Source organism: Lacerta agilis, chromosome 12 (assembly GCF_009819535.1).
Source record: "Lacerta agilis isolate rLacAgi1 chromosome 12, rLacAgi1.pri, whole genome shotgun sequence".
In the NCBI taxonomy this organism is placed as follows: Eukaryota; Metazoa; Chordata; class Lepidosauria; order Squamata; family Lacertidae; genus Lacerta; species Lacerta agilis.
The window spans coordinates 34,525,635-34,538,020 of NC_046323.1; the positions used below are offsets into that span (position 1 = coordinate 34,525,635).

The 12,386-nt window shown below is 42.4% G+C and overlaps 1 protein-coding gene across 1 annotated transcript in view; it reads left to right on the plus strand.

Moving 5' to 3' along the window:
* MALRD1 (MAM and LDL receptor class A domain containing 1) overlaps positions 1-12,386 on the plus strand; it is a 182,457-nt gene that overhangs the window by 154,025 nt on the left and 16,046 nt on the right. Inside the window, exons 24-25 of the mRNA XM_033165258.1 lie at positions 8,961-9,043; positions 9,136-9,232. Of these exons, the coding sequence (XP_033021149.1) occupies positions 8,961-9,043; positions 9,136-9,232 (180 nt within the window). The remainder of the gene's footprint in view (positions 1-8,960; positions 9,044-9,135; positions 9,233-12,386) is intronic.

Consider the following 12,386-nt stretch of genomic DNA (forward strand, 5'->3'; position numbering starts at 1 on the left):
TTATTTTCCCCAAATGAACTCAAAAGCCACCTTCCATTTGCTTACTAACTTAATGTTTTCAGATATACATAACATGAATTTATGTGTGTTGGTGCTATTGATATTAATTTTGTATCTTTATTTTAGATGTTACGATTTATGTGGAAATTGTTTCAATTTGGTTCAATTTTTTTGATGTTTTACTGTTCATGGGTACTTCTGCTGTGTTTGTAATTATGTAGGTTTTTTCATGTTGTATGTTGTCTTGAGCAGGGTTTTAACGATGCAAAGACTGCATACAAATAAAATTATGTATGTATGTATCTAAAGTAGTCTGTTAAAAATATATATACTGTTTTTGGAATAGTTAAAGCATGTATACAGCATGTATACAGAAACATACTCTCCAACATTTCTCCGATGAAAATAGGGACATCCCATTCCATAATGATAATTTTACTTATTTATACCCCACACATCTTACTGGGTTGCCCCAGCCACTCTGGGCAGCTTCCAACATATATAAAACCCTATACAGGATTGCCTTCAGACAGCTCAGGAGTTGGATAACTCCATATGAAAATAGGGACATCCTAAGGAAAAGCGATCCTTTGTGGATCACTGCCTTGTCATGGCAGAGTGGCTTGAATAACTCAGGGAAGCTATGGACAGGTCATAGTGGAGAGTTTTGACCAAACGTGATCCACCTGGAGGAGGAACCGGCAAGCCACTCCAGTATCCCTGCCAAGAAAACTCCATGGACAAAGACAACAGGCATATAAAAAGGAGAAGGGGACGACAGAAAGGAGAAGGGGATGACAGAGGACAAGATGGTTGGACAGTGTTCTCGAAGCTTCCAACATGAGTCTGACCAAACTGCGGAAGACAGTGGAAGACAGCAGTGCCTGGCGTGCTCTGGTCCATGGGGTCACAAAGAGTCAGACACGACTAAACAACAACAACAAAGGAAAAGTGGGACGTTCCTGGATCAAATCAGAAACCGGGACGGCTTCTCTAAATCAGAGATGTCCCTGGAAATTAGGCAGACATTATATAAGATAGCAACCTAAGTGCATCTAGAAAGTTCCTGACTATGATGATAACAGGCCAGACTGAGGCAATTACAGATTTCTAATACAGATTCAGAGGTTCATGCTTATTCTTCAAACTAAGCAGTCCCTCTAGACTTTTAAGAAGCAGTCTTGAACAGTCAAATGATTGTCTGAAAGCCCTTCTAGTGTTAATTAAAGGACTCGCTTCATTTAAATGTAATCACTGGTGTTAATTTTTAAAGTTCCTTCAAAAAGGCATTACCTTCAAAGGGGTGCTTTATTAACCCTGGTTATTGCAGACGCGTGCACATCTTTATTCCATTTGTGTTTCTGCTTCTTAAACAAAAGCTGCAGTTTTAAAGGACTTACTCATACTTTAGGAACCTAAGAATACATGACACTTTGGGAGTATGCCAACTTAACGTGGTCAAGGAAATAATTCATGGAAACCATCCTATGGCCAAGATTGAAATGAACAGGTTGAAATGAATGTTTCAATAATTATTTGATAAGGCATGGTGCTTTCTCTATACTTTAAATCCAAGCAGCATTTTATTTGTGCCCTATTACATTTTAGGTGGCTAGCATGCACAATATTTAAAATGATACATACATAAAATAATATTCAAATGCAAAATTGTTTAAACTTGTCTGGCACAGCAGGTCCTTCCATCATAGACAAATTTCAGGGAGGTACAAATGATGCATACACAGAGTATACGAACTGTGCACCAAGGGTTGGCGCTAGCGAGCAGCCTGTTTGGGCCCTGGCCAAGGCCCAGGAGCTCTCAAGAGCACCCTGCCCTAGACTCATCCCTACCGCACCACAACCTACTAGCTACCCTCCTCCTGGACTGGACAGTTTGGGCTGCACACGAACTTGTATGGTGTAGGCTCTCTTGAACAGGAAGGATTCATCTTACATTCACAGCTACTGCCCAGCATGAACTTAGTTAACATGCATTCTATGTATGTCTGCTAATTTTATGCTAAGCAGCCACTGTACATATGAACCACATCACTCTAATTCTAGCAGTCATACTCCACACACCTTCCTGCCAAATGCAATGTGCAGAAGGAAGCCAACAGAGATCATAATACAGTAGAGTTGGAAGGTATCCCAAGGGTCATTTAGTCCAACCCCCTGCAATGCAGGATCCTCAAAGCATCCATGACAAATGTGGCTATCCAACCTTGGCTTAATAGTCTCCAAGGAAGGAGAGTCCACCACCTCCCGAGGGAGTCCATTCCACTGTCGAACGGCTCTTACTGTCAGGAAGTTATTCCTGATGTTTAGTTGGAATCTCTTTTGTTATAACTTGAATCCAGTTCAGGTCCTACAGGACCTACAGAACCTACAGGAGAAAACAAGATTGCTCCTTCTTCCATGTGACAGCCCTTGAGATATTCTTCATCCTGGAGAGAAGTGACTAGTGGGGTGCTCCTCTTCATCCTGGAGAGAGGTGACTAGTGGGGTGCCACAGGGTTCTGTCTTGGGCCCAGTCTTATTCAACATCTTCATCAATGACTTGGATGATGGGCTTGAGGGTATCCTGATCAAGTTTGCAGATGACACCAAATTAGGAGGGGTGGCTAATACCCCAGAGGACAGGATCACACTTCAAAATGACCTTAACAGACTAGAGAACTGGGCCAAAGCAAACAAGATGAATTTTAACAGGGAGAAACGTAAAGTACTACACTTGGGCAAAAAAAATGAAAGACACAAATACAGGATGGGTGACACCTGGCTTGAGAGCAGTACATGTGAAAAGGATCTAGGAGTCTTGGTAGACCATAAACTTGACATGAGTCAACAGTGTGATGCAGCAGCTAAAAAAGCCAATGCAATTCTGGGCTGCATCAATAGGAGTATAGCATCTAGATCAAGGGAAGTAATAGTACCACTATATTCTGCTCTGGTCAGACCTCACCTGGAATACTGTGTACAGTTCTGGGCACCACAGTTCAAGAAGGATACTGACAAGCTGGAACGTGTCCAGAGGAGGGCAACCAAAATGGTCAAAGGCCTGGAAACAATGCCTTATGAGGAACGGCTTAGGGAGCTGGGTATGTTTAGCCTGGAGAAGAGAAGGTTAAGGGGTGATCTGATAGCCATGTTCAAATATATAAAAGCATGTCATGTAGAGGAGGGCGAAAGGTTGTTTTCTGCTGCTCCAGAGAAGCAGACACGGGCAATGGATTCAAACTACAAGAAAGAAGATTCCACCTAAACATTAGGAAGAACTTCCTGACAGTAAGAGCTGTTCGACAGTGGAATTTGCTGCCAAGGAGTGTGGTGGAGTCTCCTTCTTTGGAGGTCTTTAAGCAGAGGCTTGACAGCCATCTGTCAGGCATGCTTTGATGGTGTTTCCTGCTTGGCCCTTGTGGTCTCTTCCAACTCTATGATTCTATGATTCTATGATTCTATTTGAAGATGACTATCATATATCCTGTCAGCCTCCTCTTTACCAGGCTAAACATACGCAGCTCCCTCAACTGTTTCTCATAAGGCTTGGTTTCCAGACCCTTCATCATTTTGGTTGCCCTGCTCTGCACACATTCCAGCCTGTCTATATCCATCTTAAATTGTGGTGTCCAGAACTGGACCATAGAATTCCAGGTGTGGTCTGCCCAAAATACCCAAAATCCAGTAATGGGACAAGGTAGTGAAGGCAGCAGTAGCTTTTACATTTCTTTTTCTTCTCTCTGTTGAAGGGAGGGTGTTGAGCTGAAAATAATCCAATGGGATCTTTTCTTCTCCTTCCCTCTTCCCTTCCCTTCCCCCACAGCAGCTTCTTGAGATGTTACAGGAATTATTTTTCTCATCAGGCCAGTCGCCAACACTCAGCCAGCCTACGTTACATACCTGTTGTAAAGTTATAGGAGACACAAAATGGCTGTACAGTGGTACCTCGGGTTAAGAACTTAATTCGTTCTGGAGGTCCATTCTTAACCTGAAACTGTTCTTAACCTGAGGTACCACTTTAGCTAATGGGGCCTCCCGCTGCCGCCACGCTGTTTCTGTTCTCATCCTGAAGCAAAGTTCTTAACCCGAGGTACTATTTCTGGGTTAGTGGAGTCTGTAACCTGAAGCATCTGTAACCCGAGGTACCACTGCAAAAGGAAATTTGCTGCTTGTATCATAGGCATAAAATTTTGGTTCCTTTAACCAGAGTGGTGTATCTTGATACTATAAATAGTCATATTTTTCTCCCCTCACCCCTCAGATGAGTGCAGATCCAAGGTTTCAACCAATCTTAATATGGCCTGATTATTGTGTGTTTTAGATACATAAATCCCCCTTGTGTTCAACTGAGCTTACTCCCTTGGCCTGTAGCCACTGGGGGTGGGTCATCGTGGACTGCTTTCATTTTAAAATGATTTTTTTTAAATCGTGTTTTTACTATTTTACCTTTTCAAGTAAAATGGTATTGAAAAACATACAGTCAGAAAAGTACATGGAGTGGGGTCCATAACTCTTCAGGATCCCAGGGATTACTGATTGCTTGGTGAAGAAAAAAATGAAACCTGCTCCCACTTTCCAACATTCTGCCAAATTGCACCATTAAAAATCCAGCCCTGTGGGTAGAGTCCAAACAGGATGAGTCAACCATTCTTCCTACAGTGTGACTGTGCCTCCCAAGCAGATTGGAGAAAATGTTTTGGCAGTTGGATATAAGGATACGTACGATAATGTAGCAACCCTGTTGGCTGGTTTATCTCTCATCTGCCATATGTTGTCAGGAAAAGGATGTTCCTTGTCGGGATATTGAAATATTTTGTGTATAGAAATGGTTATCTTTGGGCTTCAGATTGCAAATGGATGGCATTTTTATGATAAGGCACAGTTACAAAAATGTGCTGCCGCTAGTTAGTCATGAAGCAATTAGTCCAGGCAAATTAATTGCTTGTATTTAATGTGGAAATTTTAGAGCTTTGTGGCCTAGGGGATTTCCTTGGTAACTTCTGACAATTGCCTGTCTTCAAAATAAATTGGACTCTGGCAAGAAGGCTTATTAAGGAACCTTTCCTTTCCTTGCTAGTGTAGAATGAACAAATTCCACAGAGGGTACATATTTGATCACTTCCCTGGAAGGTCTTTATTCCACAATATTATTTGTGTACCACCAGGCTGCTACTCAAGACACTGAGCCCAATAGCAGTAACTTGGGGGAAAGAAAACAACTCATTTTCCTTCCTGATTTTAAAGAGTTGATCAATGCAGCCCAAGTGTGGCAAGAGAAGAGCAATACGGTAGTTGTTGTTGTTGACCAAACTGCTGAGGGCTGCATGTACCATCCATTGCCTACTGTTTCTGCATACAAATGCTCCCAAGCAGAGTAGCTGTCTTAGTCTGTGGCATCAAAAAGATAAAAAGCACTGTGATAAGAGAGGCTAACCTTGTATCTGAAGAAGTGTGCATGCACACGAAAACTCATACCAAGAACAAACTTAGTTGGTCTCTAAGGTGCTACTGGAAGGATTTTTTTTATTTTGTCTTGTAAGATAGGTCATAGTTGTTATCCCCAAATTGCAGGTGTGCAGATGAGGCTTAGAGAGAGTGACTCGCATGATGCTAACTTAGTGAGTTCATGGCAAGTGTAGGTTTCAAACCGGGGCCCATTGTATTGAGGCATAAGAATTCACAGGTAAAATCTTGTGTTGCAAGCTTGGGATCGGGCTGGGTGACCTTCAGGATGTTTTCCAAATAATGTGCTTCTATGGTTGTAAGAGTGGGGGATTTAGACAAGAGGTAGACTGCTGAAGTGGTCAGGTTGGTTGGACAGGTGTGGCCAGACACATTTCCCCACACTATTTGTTGGGGAATTATTTGTTGCCATGGGAACTATTTGTTATATCTTCCTGAATTACTAGGAAGTAGTCAGAGATTGTCCTGGAAGAGACATGCCTTTCCTCCTTACCCCACCCCCACCCAAAGACCTGCAGGAAGGAGCAAGCTAGGTCTGCATGTTAGAAGGAACAAATGGAGAATATGGCATTTTTTGAGGCAGACTGAGAACAAAGCTGGGTTTCTTGGGGATCTGTAATCTCCTTGCAACTGACTTGTCACCCTGGAGTTTTGATGTGGGAGTGGTGGGTTTGGCAATCTATTGGAGCCTTCAAGATTCACCCCCACCTATGCCCAACCTATTTATTTGTTGTAAAGAAACCAAAAATCTCGAGTTACCTCTTTCCAAAGAAAACCAAACCTGAGAAGGTACCCCTGGAACTTCTCACAGCTCAAAGAATTCAGGCGAGCACAGAGAGGGGGAAGAAATATTATTCTGTTCACATTTAAAAGTGAACTTACTTAATTCACCCTTCCCAAAACAAGAGGTGGACCCAAACACAGCCATCCTTTCAAATCCACACTTCTCTGAATTTTGCAGTGCATTTTTATTTTTTTTTGCAGCCAGTCATGGGTATATTAGAAGAAATTGACACTAAAATGCTGAGAATTTTTTTGTGAAGACTGTCAGGACTTGGAAGATGATGAGAGGCTGGTGTGTGTGTGTGTGTGTGTGTGTGTGAAGGATCAAAGACAGCATTTTGAAACAAATAGGGACGGAGAGAGAGCTGAGAATTACCTGGTGGCTGAGTGCCTCTTAGGGGTGCAAGGTGCCTTGCTATGGAGATCTGATGGGAAGCTGTATATTTACTGCTTGCTTCCACTGATGCACTACCTGTAAATAAGCCAAACACAGCAATGGAGTCCTAAGTCTCCAGCGAGCTCTCCTCCAAGTGTTGCTGCCTCTGAAATTTTTCACCGCTTGCAAAGTATGGAGTGTATAACAATATTATTTCTATTTGGCTTAACTGGGCCCTCATGCCCATCATCTAAAAGCACAGGCAGTGGTGTCATGCAGCCCTGAATATTGTGCAACAGCTCATATATCAACTTGCTGCTTTGTTATTTTGCAAATCCAGGGCTGACAATTGCAGGTTTGCTGCCTGTTTAAAATGGTTATCTAGAAGAGTAATCATATGGCTTAAAAAAAAAATCACAGATCTGTATTTTATCATTTTTTCATTGTTGTTTTCCCCCTCTACATCTTCCTTCTCTCTTTCGCCTCTCTCGCTCTGATTCTTTCCCTGATTTCATCACTGTTCCACCCAATCTCCTGAGATCCAATTTCATTGCTTCCCTTGCCAGTTTCCAGCTTTCCAGAACTGCAGCTTTTTGTCTTCTGCTTGCTTCATCTTTAATCTGTGCATCAACATTTTTTCCACATTCAAAGAAACTCACTCTTTCCTTTAAGACTAGATACATAATAGTGGAATTGTCTTACATTTATTTATTTTTATTTTAAAAAAAGATCTGTTGTCCTCTTACCACTCGGTCACCACGAGCCTTATTTCTGAAGACCTTAATACCCAGGCAACTTCATTTGGCAGTTTTTCTGATACACAAACCCCAGACTACAAAAGGCTATGAGGTTGATATCAGTGCTTTGAATTGTGCCTGGAAACAAATAGGAAGCCCATGAAAAATTATTTCCATATTGGAAAGATATGTTCCCTGACACTAGTACCAGACAGGAAAGCTTGCTCCACATTCTACACTAAACAAAGTTTCTGAAGAAGTGTGCATGCACACGAAAGCTCATACCAAGAACAAACTCAGTTGGTCTCTAAGGTGCTACTGGAAAGAATTTCCTATTTTGTTTCAAAGTTTCTGAGTAGTCTTCAAAGGCAGCCCCACATGCAAAATATTGCAGTAGTCTGAACTGGGTGTTGGTAGGGCATGGACTACTGTGACCAAGCTGTTTCTGTCCAAAGTGGGCCATAATTGAAGCACCGGCTTCAGTTAGTAAAAGGCTTTCTTGTGTCACATGCATACGCCTTAAACATCCAAGATAAGGGCCAGGTCTAATAGCACCCTCAAGCTAAAGACTTTGGGGCATGCAACCCCATCCAAAACAAGCAGAGTACCATATCTTTGGTCAAAGGAGTAAACAGTTGAGAGCATCTTCATCTTACCTAGCTTTAAAAAGGCAGTGGAATTAGAGAAAAGTGAGCATTACAACCAGAAATGCCCTAAATAAGAGACCTTGGGGCTTACACTATGGTGGTTGGTTACTTTTCAGTCAATACTGAAAAGCATCTGTAGGAATAGAGCCTCTTTACTAATACAGTGGTACCTCAAGTTACAAACGCCTCAGGTTACAAACGCTTCAGGTTACAAACTCCGCTAACCTGGAAGAGTTACCTCGAGTTGAGAACTTTGCCCCAGGATGAGAACGGAAATCGTGTGCCGGCGGCACAGCATCAGCAAGAGGCCCCATTAGCGAAAGCACGCCTCTAGTTAAGAACAGTTTCAGGTTAAGAACGTACCTCTGGAATGAATTAAGTTTGTAACAGAGGTACCACTGTAGTGTGAAATCACAACACAGGGTGTTTGTATTAGCACAGGTTGCCAGGACATTGTCAGCACAGCAGTAAAGGAAGATGCAGATACTTAGGTATAAACTGTGGGATGTTTAAATTGGTATAATTTGCTGCCTAATTTTGGAGTGGCAATTTAGAAGAAGAAAAAATTAAAACCCTAATGTTTCCTGGAAGGGGAAGTAAAACAAAAACAGAAAGAAGATTTGTTCTTTTAATTAGTAAACAAAATATTTTCTCCATTAGCTCCCAAATAGGTCCATGGTGATGAATGCTATCATGTTCTGCTTTCCTGCCCTTCTAGTTTGTTCTGGACATTTAAGATGTACATGTTAATTCTGAGCTAGATTCCAAGCAAATCGTATTCACACATTTACATGGACATTGACAGATTATGTATTCCTCATTTCAGTTGCATTATTGAACTTATTCCTCATGTTTTAAGTACTAGGCTCTGTTTGTGCCACATTATATGTTATGGTGCAGATTTAATATCAATTTTCTCATGTCTGACAACAACCCCCACCCCACCATCACCAGATGTCAAAAGGAGTGGAAGGGAAACCGTTGCCACATGAAGGCTAAGTCTCCTCCGACTCCATCTTCTGGTTCCCTGCAAAATGGTGAGTCCAGTCAAATCAATAAAATATCTTCAGGCAATTTTGTGGATACGTTTCTTTGCTTATTTATCTCATTCCCTTGCTTGTCTCTGCAGATACTTGGACTGGGCTAGGGATTGGATTAGCTTTCCTGTTGATTGAAATTGCAGTCGCTGTTTCATGCATCCTTTCAAAGAGGAAATTGCCAAGAACGTAAGTGAAGTCTTTCATTGTGTACAAAGAAAATCAGGCCCCGGTGTGGAACAAAGCAGAGGGAACAGCAGCCCATTTTCTTAGTTCAGCTTTTAAATCTCGCCTCGGGGCTGTGCACCAACAAGAATACTACAAAAGTTTTTCAACCCTAGACAACTTCAAGTGGGTATAAAGGTCAAAGGGGAATAAGTTGCAACTTGATTGCTTGAGCACGAGTAGTTTTAAAGACACATTAAAGCCCCATGCTCATACAGATTCAGCAACATCAATTTTAGGGGCAGTTTCAAGGGATAGTTGTGGCATTCTGCAAAACCTTTCCAAAGGCTAATCAAGCAGCAAATGAACACTACCTTCCATAGTGTCGGGGACCAGGAGTCAGGTGTATCATCATGGGGTGATGGAGACAAGGACCCTGAACCAGAAACAGAAGGGCACGCAGGGCCAGCCCCAGAACAACTGTTACCAGATAAAACTGTGTGTACCCCTCACTCAAGGTTATGGCATTGCCTTCCTCTAACACAAGAGGACTCCACTGCAGAAGGCTCAGGAAGACCTGAGGCTCCTCTACAGGAGTAGGAGATGACTGGAGAAGTGCTGGCCCCTTTCAATAATGCAGCATCTTGCAGCACAGATGCTGCTAGCAATTAGGCTGCTAGCAATTAGTCCTACTGCTGCAGAAGGACTCCGTTTCAGCTTGTTCCTTGCTGGAGCAACTTTGGACTTCTATATTCCCAGAGCCCTGCCTGAAATTTGCTCTGCTTTACTCTCAAGCCATGCCAGTGTGTGCTGAATTGAGTCTATGTGCAGTCTCCATGCCAGATGGATCTTGCAGTCAGCTTTGGTCATGCTAGTAATCGGAGAGTGTTTCAAAGCTTGGCACATGCATAAGTTTTAAGGTTCAAGCTTCTGTATCGCTAGTTGAAAAGATCTTAGGTTGCCCAACTGGGAAAGGCTAAGACACTGGCAAACAACTCCCAGTCAGAGTACACAATACTGGACCAACATGATCTGGTTCGACATGAGGCAGTTTTATATGTTCACACCTACTTAAGGAAGGTATGGCCATTGCAGGTCATCTGTTCTGTCCTAATCTGTTTTAGTTTCCTTTTTGAAATTTCCCCCTCTGTACACCTACCTTAGGTTATATCCTTCTTGCATAATCAGTCAAAAATGTGCCTCAATCTCTCAGCCTAATTTACCTCAGAGTTGTTGTGGGGATAAAATGGGAAGAGGGGAAGTTGTATGCACAACTTTGAGCTCCTTGGAGGAAAGGTGTGATATAAGTGTGAAAATAATAAATAAATAAAACATTGAGCTTCAAGAGGTATAGAAATATGTGCTACTGTGACAACTTGAGCATGTTTTTATCAGTGTTTGATAAATGAGAAGAAGTACAGGAACGGCTTAGGGAGCTGGGTATGTTTAGCCTGGAGAAGAGAAGGTTAAGGTTAATAGGTGATATGATAGCCATGTTCAAATATATAAAAGGATGTCATATAGAGGAGGGTGAAAGGTTGTTTTCTGCTGCTCCAGAGAAGCGGACACGGAGCAATGGATTCAAACTACAAGAAAGAAGATTCCACCTAAACATTAGGAAGAACTTCCTGACAGTGAGAGCTGTTCGGCAGTAGAATTTGCTGCCAAGGAGTGTGGTGGAGTCTCCTTCTTTGGAGGTCTTTAAGCGGAGGCTTGACAGCCATCTGTCAGGAATGCTTTGATGGTGTTTCCTGCTTGGCAGGGGGTTGGACTGGATGGCCCTTGTGGTCTCTTCCAACTCTATGATTCTATGATTCTACAGGTGCATTTATTGAGCTAAAGAATTGTGCAGAAATGCCTTTTGGAAATATAGGATTATAGCGCAGGGGAAAATACCAGGATATTTATTCCTTTATCTTATTTCTGATTCCCCTCTCTCTCCTCCCCCCCCCCCCCGTTTATGGCGGGTGACTGGGGGGCAATGAGAGCTATGGAATAGGGCTTCTGTGAGTTGATGTTGGTGAGAGAAGTGTGTATCAGACAAGGATATGGAGTATCATCACCAAGGAGGTTACTTGCTATATAGAATTAAACTTGCAAAGGACTCTTGACTTCCATGGTGTCAAAATATAAATTCCAAGTGTGTAGGACCAACTGTATTGATAAATTTCAGAAATTATTTCCTTTGAAGTTTCTTCTGCGCCTCAGAACAACATCCAGCTCAGCAAAATTTATAACTGACAGAAACCCAAATAAATCTATGCACATAATAGTGCTCTGATGGCTTGAGGCAACTGGCTGGCAAACATAGCAGTGTCACTTACCCAGGAGGAACACCTGACCTAGGAAATTCAGCTTCAAGGCTTCATGCCAGAGGACAAATCCATGTAAAAGTGTTGTGTGTCCATACTCCAATTCCACTTCATGTATTTTACTGGTGAAAAAGTCAATTAAGATAAAGTTTTGTGGAAGTCTAGTCTACAGCTATTGCACCTCTTGAAGAAAAAGTGACTAATGGAGTAACATATGAGAAAAGTGAAGGTTATATGACGAAAAGCAAATTGTATGGAGATAATCCATGCAATATGCAATACAGAAGGATTGTGCTGGGCTGGGTGGTGGACAGCTATCTTGAAGGGTGCTGTGGGTTGAAGTTGGTGGTTAGGGCAGACCAGGCGGAAGGCTTGAGAAGTGCCACAGAACATAGGATAACCTCTGGATACAGGTACACAGTAGAAGGAAGACCTTGTTGTAGTCTGTTTCAGATTCAGCACTTGCGACTGACCCTACAAATGTATTGCTAATGTGAATGCCCTATTCAGAAGTGAGTAGTGCTAATTTTTTATAGAAAAAGAGGTGCCAGAACTCACCATGAAATCCTCCCTTGCTTGCTTATAATGGCAATGGCGCCTACCTGAGAGGTGCTGGAACTGAGTTCAGGCAAGTTCTGGCTGAAAAAAGGCCCAGGAAGTGAGATAAACTTACAGCAGGGGTGGGAAACTTGTGACCCTCCAGCTGTTGCTGGACTGCAACTCCTATCAGCCCCAGCCAGCATAGCCAATGGTCGGGAATCATGGGTGTTGTAGTCCAGCTGCATCTGGGGGGTCCACAGGTTCTTTACCCCTGACCTACAGGCATATATGACCCTAAAGTATGTTTTTGAAAGAATCAGGCTATA